General features: G+C 42.4%; 1 protein-coding gene across 1 annotated transcript in view; it reads right to left on the bottom strand.

The window, feature by feature from the left end:
• The window catches only part of BMPER (BMP binding endothelial regulator), a 172,573-nt gene that overhangs the window by 39,108 nt on the left and 107,651 nt on the right, over window positions 1-25,814 (bottom strand). Inside the window, exons 11-13 of the mRNA XM_081834792.1 lie at window positions 23,074-23,119; window positions 18,020-18,349; window positions 11,480-11,816 (exon numbers count right to left, since the gene is read on the bottom strand). Coding sequence (XP_081690918.1) covers window positions 11,480-11,816; window positions 18,020-18,349; window positions 23,074-23,119 — 713 coding nt within the window. The remainder of the gene's footprint in view (window positions 1-11,479; window positions 11,817-18,019; window positions 18,350-23,073; window positions 23,120-25,814) is intronic.

Below are 25,814 nucleotides of genomic sequence, written 5' to 3'. Positions count from 1 at the left end.
AAAGTAAATGAGCAGATATAAGCTGTTTACCATGTTCTTATTTGGGAAGATATACTTGATTTCTAGGGACACGGGTGGCGCTGTGGGTTAAACCACAGAGCCTAGGACTTGCCGATCAGAAGGTCGGCGGTTCGAATCCCCGTGACGGGGTGAGATCCCGTTGCTCGGTCCCTGCTCCTGCCAACCTAGCAGTTCAAAAGCATGTCAAAGTGCAAGTAGATAAATAGGTGCCACTCCGGCGGGAAGGTAAACGGCGTTTACGTGCACTGCTCTGGTTTGCCAGAAGTGGCTTAGTCATGCTGGCCACATGGCCCGGAAGCTGTACGCCGGCTCCCTCGGCCAATAAAGCAAGATGAGCGCCGCAACCCCAGAGTCGGTCACGACTAGACCTAATGGTCAGGAGTCCCTTTACCTTTACTATTTGAATTCTACTGCAGTTCAGTTACACGTTACATTTTCAGCTGTATACCTAAGATGTTTAAGTGTGCACCTAAAAATGGGACAAGCACAGAACAGATTAGGCATTAAGAATTTAAGAATATAAGAAGAGTCTGCTGGGTCAAACCAATAGCCTGTGTAGTCCGACATCTTGTTTTCATGGGAACGAACCTGTGGGGAACCTGCTAGCAGGATGCAATAACACCTTTTATGTGGGGCTACCTTTGAAGGTGACCCGGAAACTACAACTAATCCAGAATGCGGCAGCTAGACTGGTGACTGGGGGAGGCTGCCGAGACCACATAACACCGGTCTTGAAAGACCTACATTGGCTCCCAGTACGTTTCTGAACACAATTCAAAGTGTTGCTGTTGACCTTAAAGCCCTAAATGGCTTCAGCCCAGGATACCTGAAGGAGCGTCTCCACCCCCATCGTTCTGCCCAGACTCTGAGGTTCAACACCAAGGGCCTTCTGGCGGTTCCCTCACTGTGAGAAGCAAAGCTACGGGGAACCAGGCAGAGGGCCTTCTTGGTAGTAGCGCCCGCCCTGTGGAACGCCCTCCCATCAGATGTCAAAGAGATAAACAACTACCTGACATTTAGAAGACATCCGAAGGGAGCCCTGTTCAGGGAAGTTTTTAATGTGTGACATTTTAATGTATTCTTAATCTTTGTTGGAAGCTGCCCAGAGTGGCTGGGGAAACCCAGCCAGATGGGAGGGGTACAAATAATAAATACTAATGCTTATTATTATTATTCCTCACCTTTGGTTTCCAGGAAATGGTATTCAGAAACCTACAGCCTCCAACTGTAAGGGCAGAGCCATAGCCATCACAGCCAGTAGCCACTGATAGCTTTTACCTCTATGAATTTGTCTAATCCTCTTTTAAAGCCATCTAAATTGGTGGCCATCACCTCTTCCTGTGGGAGTGAAGTCCATCATGTAGAGAAACTCTTTCTTTTTATGCCCCCAAACCTCCAACATTCAGTTTCATTAGATATTCACAAATTCCAGCGCTGAGGGAAGCAGAAAAACTTCACCCACATTCTCCATGCCATGCATAATTTTGTTAAAACTTATATCATGTTGCTTCTTACTCTCATTTTCTCTAAAATGCTGCAACCTTTCTGCATAGACATTAGGAAGTCTGCCACTCAGTGGAGTGCTCTAAAAAATGCTTGCTAATCTGAATACCTGGAGTGAAAGTTCCTTTGTTTTTTAAAAGAAGAAATGATAAGATATAATAATGTGTTATTTTGTGATGTAGTTTAGAGCGGGGTTTGTATGTAGTCAGTGTGGGTGTTTTTACCCTGATTTTGTGTGTAGCCAAATGAAAAAGCCCTGGTGCTATACTCACAATGGGAAAGGGGGAGAGTGTGTGCTACTCTGTTGACAATGCTGTGTTTCCCTAAGGATGAAAGAAACCTTCTCCAACCTGGTTCCCGCCAGATGTTTTGGACTAAAAGTCCCAACAGCTCTAGCAAGCATGGCTAAAGCTCAGGTATGATGGGAACTGTAGCTGAACAACATCTGGAGAACACCAGTTTGAAGAAGCCCTGGACAACAGTCAAGATTAGGTGTAATTGACAGAGTGCAATATGCTCCAACTGAAATCTACGTGACTGCTACAGTGTTCTTGGAGAGTATATAACTATTGCCTTCTGGAATCAGGGACTCCTGGTCCTAATGAAGCTGCGAGCTCATCTGTTTTCTTGAAGACTAGAGATAGCCAATGCTTTGTAAAGGTTTGAGACTTCAAATCCTCTCTCAGCCATGACACTGAGTAGTCTTGGGCACCTCTGCCCTTGGAGGTTGGATGGCCATCTGTCATGCATGCTTTAGCCAAGATTCTTGCATTGCAGGAGCTTGGACCAGATGACCCCGGGTGCCTACCAACTCTATAGATTCTATGATTCTGTGGCATGTTATGAACCTCTGCCCTAGTCTACTTAGGCAAGTGAGGGTAAAGTAGTGTAAAGAATTGTAAAGTAGGGTTTTCTGTTTTTTTAAAACTGATAATTGCTCTAGCAACTGCTAGTAATAAATAGGACTTTAATGCAAGCACCACAACAAAAGCACTGGATCCATACTAAGTTGGTTAGCCCTGTGTCGTGAAGTTTTTAATGCCTGATGTTTTATTATGTTTTTATATGTGTTGGAAGAAGCCCAAAGTTCCTAGGGAAACCCAGCCAGATGGGTGGGGAATAATAATAATAATAATAATAATAATAATAATAATAATAATAATAATAAATTGCACTTCATTAATTGCTCTGGTGGCGTGGTGGCAGCAGGAGGCCCCATTAGCTAAAGTGGTGCTTCAGGTTAAGAACAGTTTCAGGTTAAGAATGGACCTCTGGAACAAATTAAGTTCTTAACCTGAGGTACCACTGTATAGCTAACTTGTTGCATTGATTTCAATGGGCTATAATTTAAACCAACTTAGGCTGTTGCTGGCAGAGGATGATGGAATTCGGGAGTCCAAAACATCTGGAGGGCACCTGGTTGGGGAAGGCTGGCCTGATGCATGAGGAGGGAGTAAAGAAAGCCACCATGACCATGAATCTTGCTGGTAGTGTAGCTATGTGACAAGCAATGGCAATTTAGAAGGAAGGTAGGGAATGCTTCTGGGAGTTCAACTGCATGTAGGCACCTAAAGAAGTACCTATTCCCCCTTGCTCTGGTTGCCCAAACCTTTCTAAAAGCATTTCCCCCATGCCTATAGGGACCTACCCAAATGACCCTCTGAATTGCAGGCACATTCTTCAGACAGGGAGGGGCAGCTAATTCTTATGAAACATCAGACTCAGATTTCAATGACTCGAGTAATGAACCAAAAAGCTAGGGATTTCTGCTGGATAAAAATAACAAGCACGCAGTATAACTAGAGAGAGAATTGTGTGTTCTTGCTAAGAAACCGTATCTACTTAATATAGAAACATGGTACCATTGTATAATTAGGGGGGACCAAAAGGAGCATTCCTGACATGCCATCTTTTTTAACCAAGAAGAACTTCTAAGTTCTAATTACAAAATAGTATGCTTCTTCATCTGGTTTCCCTATTTCTTTCCCAGCTCCTGAAGAGCAACAACAAAAATCATTAGCTTCTCAAAGAGGGAGAGCATAAAGTGGGTGACAGGGGAGATACGCCATTCCTAGACTGGAAGGAAGCCATTGGGAGTCCCAGGTGAGTGATGTCTGTCCAGCGCTGAGGTCTTGTCAGAATCTGATGTCCAACCCGCACACCCTCCTTCTCAGCACCCCAGTATCTCAATGGGGAAAGAGACATCTGTGAATCCTCTGGCATAGTTTCAATGTTTTACAGCTGTAATAACCACAAACACAAAGGGGGGGGGGCAGTGGGTTTCCTCCAACTTCAAGCTTCCTAGGGTACTTCTATAAAACAGACAAGTATAGTTCTCTGTACTGTATGAAATACCTTACAATGGGCAGATGTTCATGGATATTCTGAAAAATACTAATCTGAGTTGAGCCCTGATATCACCTAACTGGCAAGCACAAGCGCCAATGGTGTTGTTGGGTGGTTGAAAACATCTGTGACTGTGTTCAAAGTTATAGAAAATAATACTAAGGAAAGTTTTTAAGCAAGAAGTAATTATAAATAGTCTCTATGAACAGTACTGTGGAATCACAGAACCAAACTGTAGAAGTTGTAGGGGTGGTAGCTAAATGCTATGTAAAAAAGACACACACACACCCTTAATGCTGTTGTGCATTTAGAATACATCTGAAGGCAGCCCTGTTTAGGGAAGTTTTTAATGTTTGATGTTTTATTGTGTTTTACTATTCTGCTGAGAGCAGCCCAGAGTGGCTGGGAAAACCCAGCCAGATGGATGGGGTATAAATAAATCATTATTATTATTATTATTAATAATAATAATTATTATTATTATTATTAATATTATTATTATTACATAGATTCCTAGGTATTTAATACACTCCATATCTTGAAGGTACCACAGATAAAGAGTTGCATAAAGCAAATTCTACTTCACTCGCATGAGTCTGAATTACCAATCTTATATGAAGGTTCCTGGGACTAAGCTTCACTAAATTCCATGGGAATTACTTCTATCCTGTGCTCAAGATTGGCTGTAGACTTGCATGTGCACCCCAGGTGTCAATCAGGTTATGTTTGGGGCACAGAGGGTAAGGCAGAATCAAGGGGGAACGCCCTACATTATTGTGTTCCTCTCAAAAGGCTAGGGCATATTCCAGATCTTCCTGCTTAGTTTCAGTCTGAATATTTTCTAGATTACTGGAAACGTTGTACGTCTCCATTCATGCATACTTAAATGTTAATTATTTTTCCACAGCGGCCTATTTTTCTAACAGTGTTTCTCTTGCTACACAGGATTATTTAACACAGATAAATTAATTGCATTTGCATCATACCAAATGTGCTTCAAAAACTGATTACATTAAATGAGGCCAACTACCACATTGCCTATCAGCTTTTACTTTTCTATGTCTGGATGGAGGTGATTAAAAAGCAATACAGTTTTTAAAAAAACAAGGTATGTGACTTTCTTCTATGCCAATGAACATACTATTTAACCATTGTAATTAATGGGTACTTGGCAGCCTGAGACTGATTTCAGAAAAAAGAAAAATACCTCCATTGGTAGGGATGCCTTAACAAGAGACTGTTACACATAAAGTCTCATTTAGATTTCTTAATTTGGGACTAATTGTTGCAGTCACATTAACTGGAGCATTGCCATAAGGCACATAAACAGGTATTTGAAAGACTAAAATTTCAGCATTTGAATATGGAGACATTATATCTGCATAAAAGACAGCGCTTATGGAACCTCTTGTAAATTCTGTTTCACAAAAACCTGACAAAGTAACAAAATATTAAATTTTAACAATGAAATTCAAAAAATTATTTATTGAAGGAAGTTTCAAACATTCAGGCTACCTTCCACTTGTGGCCCACTCCCCACTCCCTTTGCTAACAACTTGTACTACACATTAACTTATCAGTGGACGATCACTTCCCTGTAGTCTGATCCCACAGCACGGGGGAATGTGTGCAACTGTCACAAGTCACAACTGTGTATGGTGTCATCATAGGAGTATGCTCTGCCACAGGTGACTCTATCACCTGACCAACCCGAATCAACACAGGGAGTACATGCTAGAGAGTCTGAAGGTGTTACTTTTGGCAATAAGTCCAGAACATATCATTTGCAGAGAGACTTTGTCTGTGGACAGAGTCATATAGACACAGCCGTGCATGTTCAGGTTACTGATAAAATATGGTCTGCATTTAGTTGTTACTGGCTCACCACCAAGCAAGTAGATTTACTGTGGGGAAGATCTGCTCATGAATATACCTGACAGGAAGTGGAACAGCACATACAGGAGGAGGTAGGTAGGGAACCCACACAATGTCCTTAAAAGTAGCCTAATAAGGATGCTCTTGCTAAATAGAATAATGAGCAGAAAGTAAAGGGGAGTCTAAACTTGTAATGCAATCACTGCTTATAGTTTGAAAAGGAACTAAAAGCTGTACCTTTTCCTTACATGGTGCCACTGTTCCTTGGGCACTTTTCAAACAACCTGCAACTCAAAATTTTAGTTTTGCATACATAAAAGTTAACCCAAATAGCGGCATTGCTGTATGCTTTGGATTCCTAAATAGGGAATAAATCACAAGTCAAGAAAAGAATCTTAAAACTGAAGTTAAGATGTCATCACAGAAATTGCATTGTTAACACAATGTCATAAGATGGCTGAAATGCTTGGTTGATTGCCTTTTTTGGTATTTCAGAACGTATCATAATTTTAAATGTTCTTGCACAGATATATTTCTCAGAAAACTTATCAACAATAGATCTCTTAAAAAGCACTGTAGTGAAAATTAAGAGAGTGTTGATGATCTGGATAAAAATGGCACAGTGTTTCTGCTCAGGTTTCAAACAGAAAACATTGGAATGGAAAGAAAGCAATGGGCCTGCCAACAATCCTGCAATCTACAGAATGTTCCTTCTTTCATAACACATTAAATCTGCAGAACAACTCAACCTCCAAAAATCAACCCGAGGCAGGGCGAGGATGCTCACCTCATTTTCACACAATACAATTGCACGTCATCTATAATGTTTGTGGTCCAAAAGTCTATTATGTGCAAACCTGCACCTTTTAACCATTTTAGGAAGAGACATCACCTTGCCAACAAAGGTCCGTATAGTTAAAGGTATGGTTTTCCCAGTAGTGATGTATGGAAGTGAGAGCTAGACCATAAAGAAGGCTGATCGCCGAAGAATTGATGCTTTTGAATTATGGTGCTGGAGGAGACTCTTGAGAGTCCCATGGACTGCAAGAAGATCAAACCGATCCATTCTGAAGGAAATCAGCCCTGAATGCTCACTGGAAGGACAGATCGTGAAGGTGAGGCTCCAATACTTTGGCCACCTCATGAGAAGAGAAGACTCTCTGGAAAAGACCCTGATGTTGGGAAAGATGGAGGGCACAAGGAGAAGGGGACGACAGAGGATGAGATGGTTGGACAGTGTTCTTGAAGCTACCAGCATGAGTTTGACCAAACTGCGGGAGGCAGTGGAAGACAGGAGTGCCTGGCGTGCTCTGGTCCAGGGGGCGGACATGACTAAATGACTAAACAACAACAACAACAACAAAGGAAGAGCCTGACGGATCAGGCCAATGGCTCCTATTCTCATAATGGCCAACAGACACCCATGGAAGCCCAGCAAACAGGACCCTAACACAACCACATTCTACCGCCTATGATTCGGAGCCATTTGGAGGCTTTCTGCCTCTGATAGTGGATGCAGAACATAGTCAGTGTGGCTAGTACCCACAGAGAGCCTTATCATCCATGAATTTGCCTAATCCTCTTTTAAAGCCATCAGAGTTGGTGGTCATCACTTCCACTTGTAGTTGTAACTATGCAGTGTGTGTGGAGCAGCACTTACTTTTCTCCCAACCCTGCCTCACCTGCCAGTGAAATTCATAATTCTAGAACCAGAATTATCCAACAAAGCTACATGGTGAGAGATTGAGGACAGGCAAAAAGGAAGTACTTTGGAATTTGTTACAAATTTAGTGGTGATCAGCTGATCAGCTATGTAGACAGCTTATATATATAAGTTTAAGTTTTTTTCCTATTTTTAAAGGGATCAGATAAATCGGCGTTTGGCTGACCACTGTGAACAGGGCTGGATATAGGTTTGATGAGGCCCTAAGCTACTGAAGGTAATGGGGCCCTTTATATGTCCAGCTGTCCTTTGTCAACAACAAATTGCCACTGTTTTTTGTGTTGCATATATGCTATATGGAAATGAGCAAACCAGTGATATTTTAGGGAGCAGGCTAGCAGGCGGGGCCCATTACTTGTTAGAATTCCTGCTCCATGACTGCAGTCATGGGATTTTTGTCTATCACATGATGCTTTGACTCCACAGAGTGGGATGTGACGGAGACAGGATGTTTGTGTTACTGTGTTCCGTGAAGTGGGACTATTGTCTTTTGTCCTTTTTCTCTTTGCTATCTGATGCTAGAGAGAGAGGGAGCCATGTTGCAGTGCTCTGTGTGTGTTTATATGTAACTAAAGTAGATTAGCCAAAATGCTGAGTTGCTGAGGTCTGTCACGCATGATGTGCAAACTCTGCGGATCCCTAAGTGTGCCGGTGTCGGTTGGCACCGGTCACTGAGATATTTGAGCTGAAGAAAGCATTTGAAGCTCCCGACAATCGACCAGGAGGGAGAGAACATGCCATTTGGGTATGTGTCTCTGCCAGGGTCCTACTCGAGTGTAGGCTGAACTCCTGACATTACTTACATCATAGGAGCCTACACAAAACACTGTTGCTGTATGTAGGTTTTATTTGTTTTTTATCTTATATTTTGGAAATGTACAGCCAGCCCCCCCTTTATCTTTTTGGGGGGGCCCCAAGAGAGTGGGGCCCTAAGCTATAGCTTGTTTTGCTTATATGTAAATCCGGCACTGACTGTGGATAACAGGATGTTGGGTAAGATGGACCTTCTTCTGATCAAGCAGGGCCTGGATTTTTGTTTTTAAAGTCATAAATGCTTTAGCAATAGTGTGCTCTTTGAAGTAAAGCACCTAATCTTCAGAAGACATAACCTTTACAAAAATTCTGGCCACGTGCAATTTTATTTTCTATTGTGGAAAGAGGAAACTAGCTACGGTAACCTTTGCACGTCATTTTTTGCTGTGATGTTTGGTATCTGCCTTTGCCAAGATATAAATCACTTTTGTTCCTGGTGTCAAGAAATTGAGTACACTAAATTCATCATAAGAACCTTAAGAAGAGGAAATAGGGGAAACTCCCCATTACGGAAAGAAAAGCGCAGATGCTGTGCTTGATGAAATAAAGCCTGATTCCTCCGTACCTGGTCCTCATTTCCAGTTTTCATCACTTACCTGTGAAAAATGGCAGCAGTAAAATTTAAACTGTTGCCGAAATACAGACAACAGTTCTCCCTTGCACAAGCATTCCTAATGCTCTTTGTTGATCTAGCACAACAGAGGAAAACAAAATACCCTTTCTTCTTTTTTGAACTATATTTCAGCATTGCTTCAGGTTCAGTATATAATATAGGTAAAGGTACCCTTGGCCATTAGGTCCAGTCGTGGCCGACTCTGGGGTTGTGGCGCTCATCTCGCTTTATTGGCCAAGGGAGCTTCCGGGTCATGTGGCCAGCATGACTAAGCCGCTTCTGGCGAACCAGAGCAGCGCACGGAAACGCCGTTTACCTTCCCGCCGGAGCGGTATCTATTTATCTACTTGCACTTTGACGTGCTTTTGAACTGTTAGGTTGGCAGGAGCAGGGACCGAGCAACAGGAGCTCACCCTGTCACAGGGATTCGAATTGCCGACCTTCTGATCGGCAAGTCCTAGGCTCAGTGGTTTAACCCACAGCACCACCCATGTCCCTAGTATATAATATATTGTGGTATTAACCTCATCCTTTTCACGTATTTCAGCTCTCCAGTCTTCTGCACTATCGCAGTCTGACGCTTAAGAGTTGCTTCTGTGTGTTGTGATCCCACGGTGCAGTGGCCTTTGTGTAGATTACGTGAGTGAGGCCAAACACCCAATTTATGCATTTTCCACCCAACTGAATTGCAGCTGTTTGGGGAGAAGCCATGTAGGTGGGGGAAAGGGGTCTGTCTATATGACCATGCTATTCACAGGTGGGATCACCTCATGTGCAACCAACTCCCATGCTGTTGACAGTATCTGTGAAGCCTTCATCAAGGCTTGTTTGGGCCGAAGCCATTAGGGAATAAGTAACACACATGAATTTCCACAGATGCCGTTTATCATCCAGAAGTGCAATACAGTGGTGCCCCGCAAGACGAATGCCTCGCAAGACGGAAAACCCGCTAGACGAAAGGGTTTTCCGTTTTGGAGGCGCTTCGCAAAACGAATTTCCCTATGGGCTTGCTTCGCAAGATGAAAATGTCTTGCGAGTTCCTGCGGGTTTTTTTCCCTTTTTCCCCCTTTTCCTAAGCCCTAAGCCGCTTATCAGCTGATCCGCTAAAAGCCGCTAAACCGCTAATAGCGCTAATCCGCTAAGCTGTCAATGGGCTTGCTTCGCAAGACGAAAAAACCGCTATACGAAGAGCCTCACGGAACAGATTAATTTCATCTTGCGAGGCACCACTGTACACTTTGTGCAGTCATCACACTCTTTATGGCAATCATACGTATATTCCTTGTCTGCACCAAAATAACAAGCAGTAAAGGTGACATAAAGTGGGGGAAAACAGACTAATAACACTAAGCACTGGACATAACTCTTAGTATATATTCACTTTGGGTTTAGAGACGTCCATCTACCTTTCATTTCCTTCACTGCAGAAAACATTGGAGAAATGCCAGCACAGTCGTGACAGATGTGTAAACTCTGAAGCACAGTTACTTCTACCCACCTTTGCGCAGTCCAAAATCAATACGCCTTTATCTTTCACACCAGCCAAAATCCAATGAAATAAAAAAGTTGTATATTTGCTGGAAGATGGCTACATACGTGCTGAACAAGAAACAGAAAGTGATGTCCTCATAGTTTGGATGAAGAAATGTGTTAACATTTCCATGGACTTAGATGAACCTAGATTTGATTTTCCCTTTGTCATCCTAGCAGATAAAGCTAACCTCAGAAAAGTATTTTTCATGGTTTATACTCAAATGAGCAAGTTATGCTATTAGCACAACCACACTAAGCAGATCTGTTTTAAATGCTCACAGGGCAGGCTTGTGAATAGCAACTTGTCTGGTCCCCTCTGGTAAGTAAGAATCCCAGCTAGGTGATCATTCAGGCAAGCCGCTATAAATTATCCATTATCATTTGAAACCATTTTCATTTATAAACCTTCACCATCAATGACCATTAAATCCTTTTTTCCACCTATCAGAATGCATAGCAATGTTTTCTTGCTGTGAAGGCACAAATCCCTTTAGAAAATATATTGTGAACCTTTCAAAAGGATACTGTTTAGCTTCAAATGGCCTTACAGAACAAACAAAATGTTTGAGAGAAATATCAACCAAGCTTTCTACCTCTTTTATGTCATTTGGGGTTGAGTTTTGTTACTTTACCTTTAATAGGCAGTGTCAATTAGTTTCCTTGACAATGATGACTACTCCTTGCTATTAACCTCTTAATAGCATACTAGGCAATATCCAGTGTGAGCTTCCTCAGAGCAAATTGACTGTTGCTTAATGGCAAGTTTATTTATTTCCTACTTTGCTAAGCAAAAGTATTTTGGGGTTGGCAGTTTTGGCTAACTTATTTGCATGGCTGCAATTTCAGTCCCATATACCTCAACAGTATTTCAAAACTGGCATGAGGAGAATATATTTTGGCCCACTGTGGACTGAAATTACCACTCTTTTGCTTTAAGGTGTCTTACATAGCATAGCTACCATTCTTTACTAACTACTCGTGTAACCCTGTCCCCTCAACCTCTTTTTCATTTCCAGTGGATTTTCAGCAGGTTCCTGCTTTGCTAAGCTTACCGATAAAACGTAGTGTAGTCCACAGTTGAGTGGCACGTCTGAAAATCCCACGCTTTGAGTTTCTGGCATTCCCGATGGGCGCGGAGTTTTACTCTCACTGTTCCTTGGCACAGTTCTGGAAACTGTTTCTTTGGAGGGCGAGTACAGAATTCATTTGACTCCACACGCCACGACTCGGCAAAGTCATCCACATCAAACTTGAAATTCCCGTCGCCTCCGATCAGGTCATCTCTCTTGTGTCCATTGTAGTTGCCACATAAGCCACAGAGCCTGCCCTTAAGATGTGGTGGAGCCATTACTTCCACAAAGCTGTCTCCATCCCAAGAGATTTCCAGGCCTAAAAAAGAAAGCAAGAAGGAAAGAAGCTAACCTGTATCAGTGTATATACAGTATGTGAACATGTGAACATTATATATTGAACTGGAACACTGGTCTATCAAGCCTAGTACTGGCTACTCTGGAGAGCACCAGTTTGGAGGATTTCTAGTCTGGGATCTTTTAAACTGGAAATGCCAGGGCCTGAAACTGGGACCTAATGCCTTCAAAGAATATGTTCTGCCATGGAGTCATGGCTCCTCCTACACACACCATAAGGCAGGTTAAAAAGTGAGAACCAGCTGCCCCCCCCCCAAAGAAGGCATACAAAACACTCCCTGCTCATGTGCATTTAATGCAGGCTTGTCAATGTTAATATTAATTAATTAATTAATTAATTAATTAAAAGGGGGGGGTGGGAAGAGGTTGTGTGTCCGGGGGTGAAGACTCTGGCAAGCCCACCAGCCATTGCACCCAATGTGTTTTGACCATAAGTGATTTTGGCTTTACGCACAATCCCTGGAACATAAGCCTCACATAAGTTGCGGGCTTCCTGTAGTCAAAAATACACTGTTTCTGATATATAGCTATCGTGTGTTGCTCAGTTTAGAGGCAAGTACTTGCCTCTTCAAAGCGTCACCTGCTCCCGCTATATCCTTAACACTTGCAGGCATGACAGCTAGTTCTGGGTCTGCATACACAAAAGAATGATGTGGAAGAATAGGCGGTGCTTGAATTTAATTTTTGATGTCTCTTTTTATTCTGAATGGATGAGTTCTCCATTCATAGAATCACTGAATTGTACAGCTGGGAGGCACCCCGAGGGGAATCAAGTCCAACCCTCTGCAATGCAGGAATCTCTTGGATAGGAATTAGGATATAAAATAACTAGGCAAATTCTAAGGCAAAAAGTGCAACATCTGTCCCATTTGGAGATATACAGAATAGGACTTTTTTTACTGTCTTTAGGAGGTTTCCACAAATTCTGCTTAACCAGCTTGTGCCTTATTTTCTCAGCTTGGCTCCTTTTGGAAATTTCACCAGGGCCCCCAAGCACCTTAATCCAGCATTGCTCCTGGATTAATGTGTGGATTGAAATGCAGGTACTATTTGGATTTCACACTGGTCAAATTATGTGATGAAATTCTCAGCTCAAATTTGTAGCAAAAGTTATATTAAAATGCTTATTTTAGGGAGGGAGTGTGATTAAACATTGAGAGAAAATATTATTTCATTTATTTTTTTTTAAAAAACAAATAAACGCAAAATCAGAACAGAAAATAGTAAAGGTAAAGGGACCCCTGACCATTAGGTCCAGTCATAGCCAGCTCTGGGGTTGCGACACTCATCTCGCTTTATTGGCCGAGGAAACCGGCGTACAGCTTCCGGGTCACATGGCCAGCATGACGAAGCCGCTTCTGGCGAACCAGAGCAGTGCATGGAAACACCGTTTACCTTCCCACCGGAGCGGTACCTATTTATCTACATGCACTTTGACGTGCTTTCAAACTGCTAGGTTGGCAGGAGCAGGGACTGAGCAACAGGAGCTCACCCCGTTGTGGGGATTTGAACCGCCTACCTTCTGATCAGCAAGTCCTAGGCTCTGTGCCACAGCGCCACCCGCATCCCAGACAGTACATATGCATAAATCTGTGCAAAACTGGCTCAGAAGGGAAATAAGCTAGTTTTTCAAAAAAGATCTGGGAAACACCTGTGCCCAACACCCTGAAATATTTCACAGTGCTTTTCTTAACATATGAACTCAAAATGGTTTGAACGTGCCAACATGTTTTATACTGAGGCAGACTTTGGATCTATCTATCCCAGTACTGCAACATCCCAGTCTAAGTATGTGTGCTCTTGTGCAGCCACTAATATCAGGAGCAAAGTATTAGACGTGGAATTCACTGTGAAGAATATGAGCCCTTTTAGTTAAAGGGGAAATTATCTGGATAGTAATATGCTTCAATTACACACTACTGAGTGAACCATTACACGCCATGTTTGCCCAGTCTCTGCCAAAACCAAGACAATGATGCTTGCTGTAGTTGACTGAGCTGAGAGAAGAGACAACCGGAATAACAAGAGAATCACATTTTAGTCAATTTAAAGCATCCAGAATGGTTCTCAGGAATTCAGTGGAATTTCATAACTCAGCTGGCAGTGAAGAGAGACGCTCAAGATGCTTTTAATTAGAGCTTATGAATAATGCTCCTCTTGTGAGCATTCCACAGACAGCCACAAACATTCTTCCCCCCCATCTTGCAACTCTGATGAACAAGCCCAGAGCTGAGGCTTTATTTTGTAGGGGACAAAGAAGCAGGTGTATGAGTTCTTGGCTCAGCAAGGATATGCTGTGATAGCCTTTAAATGCTTTCTAGATGTTGTGCTTCACGTCAATCCTTTGATTAAAGGAGGCAATATAAATGATCAACCGTGGAAGGCCAAGGTATGGGAAGCAGGATATCTCCCATGTTGTTGTTTAGTCGTTTAGTCGTGTCCGACTCTTCATGACCCCATGGACCAGAGCACGCCAGGCTTCCACTGCCTCCCGCAGTTTAGTCAAACTCATGTTGGTAGCTTCGAGAACACTGTCCAACCATCTCGTCCTCTGTCGTCCCCTTCTCCTTGTGCCCTCCAACTTTCCCAACATCAGGGTCTTTTCCAGGGAGTCTTCTCTTCTCATGAGGTGGCCAAAGTACTGGAGTCTCAGCTTCAGGATCTGTCCTTCCAGTGAGCACTCAGGGCTGATTTCCTTCAGAATGGAGAGGTTTGATCTTCTTGCAGTCCATGGGACTCTCTTGAGAGTCTCCTCCAGCACCAGAATTCAAAAGCATAATTTCTTCGGCAATCAGCCTTCTTTATGGTCCAGCTCTCACTTCCATACATCACGACTGGGAAAACCATAGCTTTCACTATATGGAACTTTGTTGGCAAGGTGATGTCTCTGCTATACATCTTTTTTTATCTGCCATACATCTTTTTAAAAAGCACTTAGAGACGTGCATGTGGCATAATTTATGGGGGAGGGGAATGAGGTGATGTTTAACCATTTCCCCACCTGCCACTTACTCCCAGCCATATCATATTCTACCAGGGCTCCTAGATATGTTTGCTGCTGCTGTGAGAAGGGTTGTAGGTCAGTGGTCAAGCATTGCTTTGCATGCAGAAGCTCCCAGGTTTAATCCCTGGAATCTCCAGGTAAGGATGGGAGAGACAACCTGACTGGAACCCTGAAAAGCCACTGCCAGTCGGTATAGACATTACAGAGCAAGATGCACCAATGGTCAGACACAGTATAAGGCAGCTTCCTATGTTCCTAAGGGGACGCGGGTGGCGCTTTGGGTTAAACCACAGAGCCTAGGACTTGCCGATCAGAAGGTTGGTGGTTCGAATCCCCGCGACGGGGTGAACTCCCGTTGCTCAGTCCCTGCTCCTGCCAACCTAGCAGTTCGAAAGCACATCAAAGTGCAAATAGATAAATAGGTACCACTCTGGCGGGAAGGTAAACGGCGTTTCTGTGCGCTGCTCTGGTTCGCCAGAAGTGGCTTAGTCATGCTGGCCACATGACCCGGAAGCTGTAAACTGGCTCCCTCGGCCAATAAAGCGAGATGAGCGCCACAACCCCAGAGTCGGCCACGACTGGACCTAATGGTCAGGGGTCCCTTTACCTTTTTATATTCCTACGAGTGGGGGGGGGGAGAGGAAGGGATGAACAGGGGGTAGTTATCTATCATCTATCTATCTATCTATCTATCTATCTATCTATCTATCTATCATCTATCTATCATCTATCATCTATCATCTATCATCTATCACCTATCACCTATCATCTCTCTCTCTCTCTCTCTCTCTCTCTCTCTCTCTCTCATCTATTTTTTAAATACACCCCACTTTTTGTCAAGGAATTCAAAGCTGCTTTTGAATAATTCAATCCAGCCTCCTAGATCATGCAGAAAGTTGCCGCCTTAGTCTGGCAAGTAGGCACCACTTATGGGAAAGAAGCAGGCTGGAGTATTTATAATCATAGAGTTGGAAGGAGCCTTGTAGATCAGCCTCCTTCCTTATGAGTAGATCTGCCCCCAAGCAGGCACTTCAGGCTGCTTTTTGAAAAAGGAGGCTGGGATTGTTGTTCATGAACAGATGTTCTTTCAAACCATCTGGTGGGTGGAAATTTGGCCCACCAAATTCAAATTCATTTCAGTTTGACACCCATAAATTAAACTTTGAAAAATAAAAATAAAACTTATTTAATAAAACATAGTCCAGCATCTTGAAATTTTAGGATTCAGCAACCTCAGATTTCTGTGCCGTCCCATTTACCTGTTTTCTTTAAAGTAGCTACCAGATGTTCTCCATTTCCCAATTAAATCATGCTTCAGGTTTGAATGATGCAAGATGCACATGCACACAAAAGACTGAATCCAGTTGCAAAAGCAATTCATTTGGGCAGAAAGCAAACCCAGACAGATGTTACGCAAGAACACCGCACTTCAGGGAGGCAGCAAACAGCTTTCCTTGCACACTTGGGGTTCAATATCACACCAGTTTTTGGTTCAGCAAGCAACTTTCATGCAGGCCATGTTGGCTGGTGAGTTTGCTAAAGCCTTCTGGATTTGTTTTGTTTTACTGAGTTTGTTTGGGTTGGACATGTTTTACTGAACTCATTCCCTACTCTACAAGCCCCTCTGGCACAGTGCTTGCTTATTCCTGATGTCTGCTTTTGCCGTAACTACAACTGAGATCAGTTGTTTTCAAACTGTGTCCTGGGGCTGCTTCAGAAGCTTTTTTGGGCTGTGATGATACAGTGGTGCCTCGCAAGACGAAAAGAATCCATTACGTGAGTCTCTTCGTCTAGCGGTTTTTTCGTCTTGCGAAGCAAGCCCATTAGCGGCTTAGCGGAGTAGCGCTATTAGCGGCTTAGTGGGCTTAGCGGATCAGCTGATAAGCGGCTTAGCGGATCAGCTGTTAAGCGGCTTAGCGGATCAGCTGTTAAGCGGCTTAGCGGCTTGGGGAAAAAGGGGGGGGAGGGAAAAAACCCCGCAGGAACTCGCAAGACATTTTCGTCTTGCGAAGCAAGCCCATAGGAAATTCGTTTTGTGAAGCACCTCCAAAACGGAAAACCCTTTCGTCTAGCGGGTTTTCCGTCTTGTGAGGCATTCGTCTTGCGGGGCACCACTGTAATCCTAAGGTTCCCTTGGCAAAGTTACTGTCATTTTATAAGAACCAAACTCCACAATGGCAAAGCAGTCAATTCTGTGTTTATTGCCCATGTTCATTAACTAGGCAACCAATACCCTGGAATCCCCAGTTTAAATGCCTGTAAGCCTTGACGCCAGGTGGAGGAGCGTCACGTAGAAATTTTCTGATAATTCAAATTTATTTGATGGCGATGGGAAAGGGAAGCCTTGTGTTGGCAAAAGCTTCCCTGGTTCATTTTACACAAACTTTGCCTGTGCATTGGTTCATCAGAGGTGGATAGACACTTTTGTCAGATCCTGATAAATTTTATTCTTTTTAAAAAGGTGAACCCAGGAAATTATCTGAGAATTTTTCCTGAGGCATGCATGAAGAGCAAAGCTTCATTCTTATGCTGATTCTGATGTTTTATGTAAGGATGGAAGATATTTTTTTTTTCCAAGTCTGCATTTTAAAGCCAACCAACCTAATTTGCTGGCCTGAATTATATGTGCTTTGGAATACAGTAATCTATTGGATTTTGCATTTCTATGAATTCTATGATACTGTCAGTTTTTGAAAACACACACACAAATGATTATTTTATAGAAAAAATGTGCAAAATGCTTATTTTAGGGGGAATGCACTGAAAACCGCAAATTTATATTTTGGGGGAAGAATGCATGGAAAATGTATACTTTAGGGATCAATGTGTCCAATTTTAATATGATTTTTGTGCGTGGGTGAATTCCCCTCTCCATAAAAAATATCCAGAACAGGGATAGAGCAGACCTAAAACTGATCACATTCCAAACTGGCATGGAAGGGAAATGGGGAGATCCACTTGCTTTTGGTTTAAATTGTTTATTATTATTTTACTGTAGCTGCCCTGGGTGTTGCTTCTATACTGAAAGAATGGGATACAACTCTAATGTAACGTAATGTAAATACCGCCAGAGCTTATAGAGCCAAAACAAAACAAAAGCATACATGTCACCCTTGTGTTACTACTTCGCCCTGAGAACCAGGGAACTCATGTAGCCCCACCTGCTTTGGTTGTCACTTTCAAGAGGTAGCCTTCCAAGTCAATGTGAAAGTGTGGCATGTCGTAAGGTAGGGAGATCCGTGTCCCATTCCACTTCACTGTGAGGTGCTGGTGGAGGCTGATGGTACTGCTGCCCAGCACAAGGTCTACAGATTTTGTCCAGGAGAAAGAGCGAGTCCGTCGGGCATCGTTCTTCACCAGCACCTGGAAGGGCGGGGTAGAGGAGGAGCAGTCTTTCGTCAAAACGTACTGACATGTTCCCTGAAAGTTAAATGTCCGTCCGTCAAAAGTGTTGTAGTGGGGGTCTCCAAATACAGTGCAAACTCCGGGCTCTGCAGGTGAGTGAAAAACAAAAGCACCATCAAGACCAAATTTTATGCTGGGAAAAGCAGGTATTAAATGATTGCAAACGGCCTTCCAACATTTTGGGCCACTTCATAAACAATGTGACTGAGGCATATATCTAAAAAACGTGTGTGTTTGTGTGTGAATGAGACAAACACTTGGAAGAAGACATGAAAACCATGCATTTTCTTTCAAGGGTACACTCAATGAGAAACCGAGCACTGCTGTCATGAAATGACCCTTAAGTCCTGGAATGAGATAGATTATCAGAACCCACAGTCTGTAGGATCCCCAGGATACTGTTGCAGCTGTAGAAAATGGTAAGTGGACGTATAATTCATGAACTGTATATTGCAGCTCTAGCAATATGTAGGACTGTTTGGAGGGGAGGTTTTCTCCCTCTTTCATAATCCTAGAATTTGAGTGTCGTCCAATGAATGGTAGAAGATTGAGGACTGACAACTAACACTATATACAGCATTCCATGTGTAGTGGTTTCATCACAAAGGTAAAGGAGAAGTTCTGCATTGCCACATAATAAAGGAAAAGGCAAGAGGTGCTGTGCAATCTGGATTAAACATTGCTATTCTTTGGAAGAGAAGAAATTCAAGGCAATGGAATCTATTAAAGCCACAGCCCAACACAGAATTAAGTGCATTTGAAGATCCCACTGAAATAGATGGACTTTTAAGCATGCTTAATTCTGTACTGGATTGTAGCCTAGACTCTGAAATAATTACTGCCAGAACTGCTTTAAAAAAACAAAAACAATTTATGGTGTCCCAAATGAACTGATTGTATGAATTGGAGCGGTGAAGAAATAATTCATAGGAAAGTCCTGGCTTTTGTTTGTCTGATACATTTAACACCAATGAATCACCATAATCAAATTACAAGTGACAGTCTCAAAATCAGAAAAAATGGAAGCAACTGAATAGAACTGCTAAAAATTCAATAAGAAAAATCAACAGATGCAGCACTGAAACCTCAACTCTTCTCAGTCTTTATTACTATACACTCATACCTCAGAAGTCGAACAGAATCCATTCCGGAAATCCGTTCGACTTCCAAAATGTTTGGAAACCAAGGCGCGGATTCCAACTGGTTTCCAATTGCGCAGGTGCACCAAAAACACTTGAAGCTGCACAGGACGTTCGGCTTCCAAAACAAAACACATTCAAAAACCGGAACACCCGCTTCCAGTTTTCGATCGTTTGGGAGCCAGAATGTTTGACTCCCAAGGCGTTCTGGAGCCGAGGTACGACTGTATATTTCTTTAGTATGGTTTCTGAGGGCACCTGTCCTCCTCTTCCTGATGTTGTTGCTCTGAGGGTTTCCTCTGGTCCTCCAGCTGGCCACACATTGAGTCTATCTGTCCTAGACATGAAGTGGGCTGAATTATCTCACACCTCACTGTGTGGCGTCCTGTCCTATGGACCTTTACAGCAAAAGGAAACTTCAGAGTGTAACCAAACTTTCATCAGGGTACGGATGGACAAAGGAATTGGGAAGAAGCAGTGCTTAATTTCAAGTGGAAATGATGATTAGGTCCCAATCTTTCTGGGTACAGCTTCTGGGGTCAGGAAGTCTTTCCCTTCATCCCTGGTGTGAAGTGTCTGTCTCCAGTTACTCAATGCTGAGTCTCACTGATTTGAAAGAGAGAGTGAATCACATGCTTAATTCTCTCCCCTTCAGATGAATGCGACTTTAAAATGCGTGTGTTCAGTTTTGCTGTCAAAATATCTTCTGTGCTCCATTGACTTCACTAAACGAATACCCTTTTCCAGATTTACAAGGCATGGGGCCAAGCTGTATACCAACATATGCACCGACATGCAGTAAACGGCCATTTACTTCACATCCCCAGAACTCACAATCCCAAATCAAGATCATACAGTTTACTTGTCCCTGGACTTGGCAGTCTCAGTTTAGGAGCTCATGATGCGGTGAGTTGATACTCTAAATTACTTAGCTATTGGAAAGAGTTCTGAAGGATTCTTGGACTGTTTTCATGGTATCTAATAACCCACATGCCACAACAGAAAAGAAAGAAATGACCATATTAGGAGGATGGCCCTCTTGCATGCGAGGAGAACTGGAATTCAAGACTCTCGCACAATCTGTGCAAAAGGCAGCAGAGGAAAGACGGGCCAGAACACCAGAAGAGTCAAGTTAATTCCAAAGTGTCCAGATGTAACAGGCTCGTGAGGCAGGGCTTGCAGCTAATTTACAGCAGCCAAGGAAAATATTATATAAACCATAACTAAGAGGGATTTGGATGCTTTCTGAGTAAAACTATGACATTAAAAAACAGAATGGAGAGTAATTTGTTCACACATACATAACTCAACGGGACTTGGCTTTTCAAAAACCAAAAATGAAACATAGGAGACAGTTGGCCAAAATGTGAATTAGGCTTCAGCATCAAAGCAAGCTGCAGCTCCTTAAATCAAATGGGGGCAAACATTAATTTGAAAGCTAGGAATATCACAGGCAGAATGAAGCTGAATTGCATTCCTCATGGTGTACAAAAGCAACAACCCAGCAACGTGTCTCAACACATTTATACAGGGTGGCTCAAAAGTAGGTATATAGTTGAATCAGTGAAATTAATCACAACAGATTCTATGAGTACGCTTAACTGACACAAAACATAGTTGGAAAGAATAGTGGAGTCAGATAAAAGGATTACTCTTCTTTACTGATATTGTGAATGAGGACAACGAACTTGAGTCAAGAACTTTTGGGATAGCTTCACACTTGGTGCACATGCAATGCCAGGAATAACTTATACAGTTGTACAAGTATCTTTAAACACCCATGTATGCATGTCCGGAGTGGCCAAGGCCCCCAGGAACATGTATCCGGAATTTAAAGATGCATATATGTTTTGCTCATCTGCAATTTACATGTTTATTGGGTGAAGATTCATTTCAATTGGGGTTTTGGCACAGATACGGCTCTGGTTGCCCTGTGTGATGAATTCTGTTGGGAGAGAGGCAAGGGAAACATTAATTCTCCTTGTGAGGCACAAGGTTATTAGAGGTATCTGCTACTAGACCACTAAAACTTAGATGGAAAAGAAAACTGAATAATAGTAACTAATAATAATAATAGTCAACATAGTATTTTTTTTGGTTTCTGGTGGGATCTGCTGGCTGTAGTTGTTAGTTGTGTGCCATAGGTCAAGGGACCCATTTTCTTTAGGATCTGTTTTATTTAGGATCCAACTTCCTATTCACCCACCTTGCCTAAGGGCATAACCTGCATAAAACATTATATCTCCTTGTTGTTATTCCAAGTGCTACTTCCCCGAACCACAAGGCTTCTACAGAGAGAGGCAACCCACCATTCTGGAAAGGCCATTTTATTTTGGCACCTTGTCAGGCCTTGCTGACTTCCAAGAATAAGGAGAAGGAGAGTCTTCACCATTCCGTTAGATAAAAACTCAGTGGGAAAGTCGGCTATTGTGTTTTGAACCCTCCCACTGTCACTGGAAAAGCTTGTAGTGATTTCACTGGGCATCAGTACAGAAACACAAGGCGGTCCATTTTATTTCCCAACGCCTCAGATGAGTCACTTTCCCACAGCTACAAGTACAATTTGTTCCTAATGAAGCAACTGCACCACTTGGCATATCTCTGCTGTTATTTTACAATGATGTGCCCACTGCTTGGTGGCAAAGGCACATTGCCTCTGGTTTCTCATATGCTCAAGGCTCTTGTTTATATAATACACCAGGGAGCATCATGCAACAATTTAAGTTAATTGTTCTTAATTCAACCAAAATTACATACCACCGAGATTTAAAACATAGTTCTTTCAAAATTCAGTTAAAATATTTCAGAAAGAGCAACTCCTATACTCAGTGTTTAATCCCACTGACTTTCCATCTATAAATATTTTCATTATAGCCCAGGAAAACTACAAGCTGCATTAAATTATGTGGGAAATCATTCAGTGAAGTTTCTCTCATTATCATTCTGGTATTTTGCAACGATAAATTGCACTGTACACTGTTTAAATTAATGGACTAGCTGTGATTGAAAGGATAGTCCGGGTGAATATTTTTAGAAATATTCACCTGCAGTAATTCAAGCTACTGTCAATCATAATCTATTTCCAGGGTGGTGTCCAAGGAATTCTTCCCTTTTCGATGTTTATGGGCTGTTCCCTTTTCCTTTTCTCTTTTGTATATTCTTCTGTACTCCAACATATTTCCCATACACCATATTTTGTTTTTACCAGCCTTTAAATTGTACCTCCGTGCTGCCTTATAAATCACGTTAGAGAGACTTAGCATTTAGCACTTGCTTTCTTTGGAGAAAGTAGACTATTGCCCTTTCCAATAATATACATTCACACCTTCGCAAATGAACCTGGGTCTCTCTCATTTCCCCAGGAATATTTTGAAACATCAAACCCCAATCCAAGAAGTTAGAGTTATTGACTCCTAGTTCCAGACTATTTCTTCAGCGTCTGGGCTTGTTGTCAAGGGTTGTCTTTTGTGAGAAAGCAGACTACTTGCTAATCATCTGGCTACGGTAGCTGTGAAACCAAGGAACTGGTGTCAACCTCTGGCTCAGTAAGGCTAGGCAAGAATCTCCCAGTAATGGCAAATGGACTAGGCCAGGAGTAACACTCAAGATAGCAGTTGTGTGTGAAGATTTTAAAAACTCGTTGAAAAAATGTGAAGAATGAACTTACTCACTTTCAGTGCAAATGGGACAGCATCCTTTTCGGTTGAGGATCTTTCCCTAAATGGGATAAATATAAACAATATTTAATGGCGGGGGGAAGATATTTGGAGCAATGGTCACAGTTTGAAAGTATAGGAAAATGTGGAAAGCCATTCAAAACTTTCCTTCTGCAGCTATGTATCTGTATACAAATCTGCAACCAATCTACTATATAATTTGGAAAGCAATTTGTTTGCCCATTTGTTTGTTGTTGTTCTCTATAAGCTTAGACACCTCTCAAGGTAACGTCTCCAAACTTGGCATGAGGCTTCTCAAGGAGAGGGTTGATATTTGGGTGCGAGGACCATTTTGAATCAAGATGAAAATGTGGCTGTGATGTGACTATACCCATATTTTGGCACAGGTTTGTCAATATAATTGTTAATTTCAAGATATTGTTGCCAAACCCAGCACAGGATTTCCTGAGATGGGGGTGGCAGACTGTTTGGCTGCCGGGTGCCATTCTGGATCAAGAAGGAAGACTGAAAGATCACTTTGGCACGACTTCACACATTTCTTGAGGCAGATTCAGCCTCCTTTCAAGATATCAGTGCCAAACTCAGAGCGAAGGTTCTTGAGTTGGAACGGTGGTCTTTGTTGTTGTTGAAACTACAGGAGCCATTTTGAATCAAGATGGCAGACTGAAATGTAACTTTGGCATGACTTCACCCAAAGGTTCAACTGCCACTCAAGATATTGTTACCAAACTCAGGACAAGGGTTTCCAAGGTGGGGGTCCTGACCGACATTTGGATGCCAGGTGCCACTCCGAATCAAGTTGACAGACCAAAACATGAGTTTGGTGTGACTTCATCTGATTTTTGGCACAATGGGCCCAAATTCACAAATTACACTATCCATTTTAAAAACACAATTTATTTATTTTTTGCTTTCTAAAAGGTCATGTCTATTCCTGCACTTTTTTGGGGGGGTGCACTAGACGATTCTCATTTTCATTTCCAAATCTACAATTCTATGGTTCTATTGTTTTCATAATGTCAGTTAACGTCATGCTCATATATATAAATATCAGCTAAGACTATAGTTGCTCCCATATTGGGGTAGTAGAAGCAAAAATAAACTCGGTTAGTATTAAAAATAATAATAATTTAAAAATACTCAATGAAGTATATTCAGATTATTATATACCATACATATTAGGGCATATTAGTTGCATTGACACATGTTTCTTTAGCATTCAGCATTGTAGTAAAGTTAGTATTATTTAGAAATCAGATCAGTTCGGGGGTGCTGCTAGTGATGTATGTTTTAAAAGCTGCTGGAGCCCCCTGGACCGGGTAATCTACCTCAGTATGTAAATAATTTTCTTTGATGAAATTATGGGACTTCACCCTATAATTCCATCTTAGAGGGGAGGGTGTAGTAAAGTTAGTATTATTTAGAAATCATTCTCTGGTCAAGCAAAAGGAGTGAAACCTTGTGGGAACCTCATCGGTCACAAGGACCCTGGGAAAGAGGTTGTGTATCTTTAAAACCCAGACTAGCTGGCTCCGTGGCGTGAAAGGTTTATTGGAACCAAGGAAGCCTTGATTTAATGAAAGACCTAACACCTGAGTTTGAGGGTGTAAACATCCCCCCCCCCAATGATGCGATCTGTCCTTGAATTGCTTGGGAATGTGTATCTGGCTAATTTCCACGGAAGGGAGGAAACCCTTTGATTTAAAGTTTGAATTCCAAATTGGCCCAGCTGTCAAGGGGTAAATTGATTGACCAGCAAGCCGGTCATTGGCGAATTTAAAAATAATTTGAGTCTTATGATTGGCTTGAAAGTTACGACGCCAAGTGCGAATTGTGAATAAAAGATCAGGGAATTGTTTGAGAATTTGCTCTCTGCCATTGCTCTGCAATCCGCATAGATGCCCGGCTCTGATGTTCCATACTAACAGCCGTCGTTTCGTCTTTTGAAATGGAGATCTTCAAAAGCCTTCAACTTGCAGATTCTTAAGGACTTCAACTATCCTATTTGTGTTAGACCTTGTGAGTATGTAAAGCTAGCTAGACTATGCAATGTCTTTATTTTCTTATCTGTAACGTTCAAAAGAGTGCCTGCTGTTTTAGCATGTTCCTTATGTTGTTTTAAAATAAACTTTTAAGAATGAAACTGTTTTAGTTTGTGTGCCTTTCCGGGGGAATAGCTAAGTCCTAGCCTTACGCTTGGTTACGCTATACCGTAGAATTTCTGTCTGCAAGTTTGTGGAAGCAGCTTGTGGAGTGGGGGACGGCCAGGATAACGGGTCGCAGCCTTCTCCCTGGGTTGTGATTCTGGGTCCCCTGGAACAGAGGGAGTGGTGGCAGCCCTACCGGGTCGTGTTTGTCCTGTTTTGCAAAAAGTAATGTGTCTGCCAACCCTGCCCTGGGCGTCCTAGTCTGGCCGGAGAGCAGAGACAGGAGAAGGGAGGGCAAGTGGTTGGGGGCAACATTACTACAAGCATTCAACTAGTGGACAATTTACACAGGCTTCAAGGTAACACAGAAGAAAAGCAAAGTTAAACACTTTTGCAAAGAAAAATGGTAAAGGGAAAGACAGACCCCCCCCCCAAAGAGGCACATTGACTATTGGTGCTTATCTAAAACATACTCCATGATTGTCACTTAAAAGAAGCAAAATTGGAATCAATAGCAACAATGTTCCAGAACTTCCTCCAGCCACCACCAAGTCATGACAGGTTGAAGGTGTCTTGAGGTCTATGGAG

This window comes from Podarcis erhardii (genome assembly GCF_964252035.2).
Source record: "Podarcis erhardii genome assembly, chromosome: 12".
Taxonomy (NCBI): Eukaryota; Metazoa; Chordata; class Lepidosauria; order Squamata; family Lacertidae; genus Podarcis; species Podarcis erhardii.
This window is presented reverse-complemented; position numbering and strand designations above follow the sequence as displayed.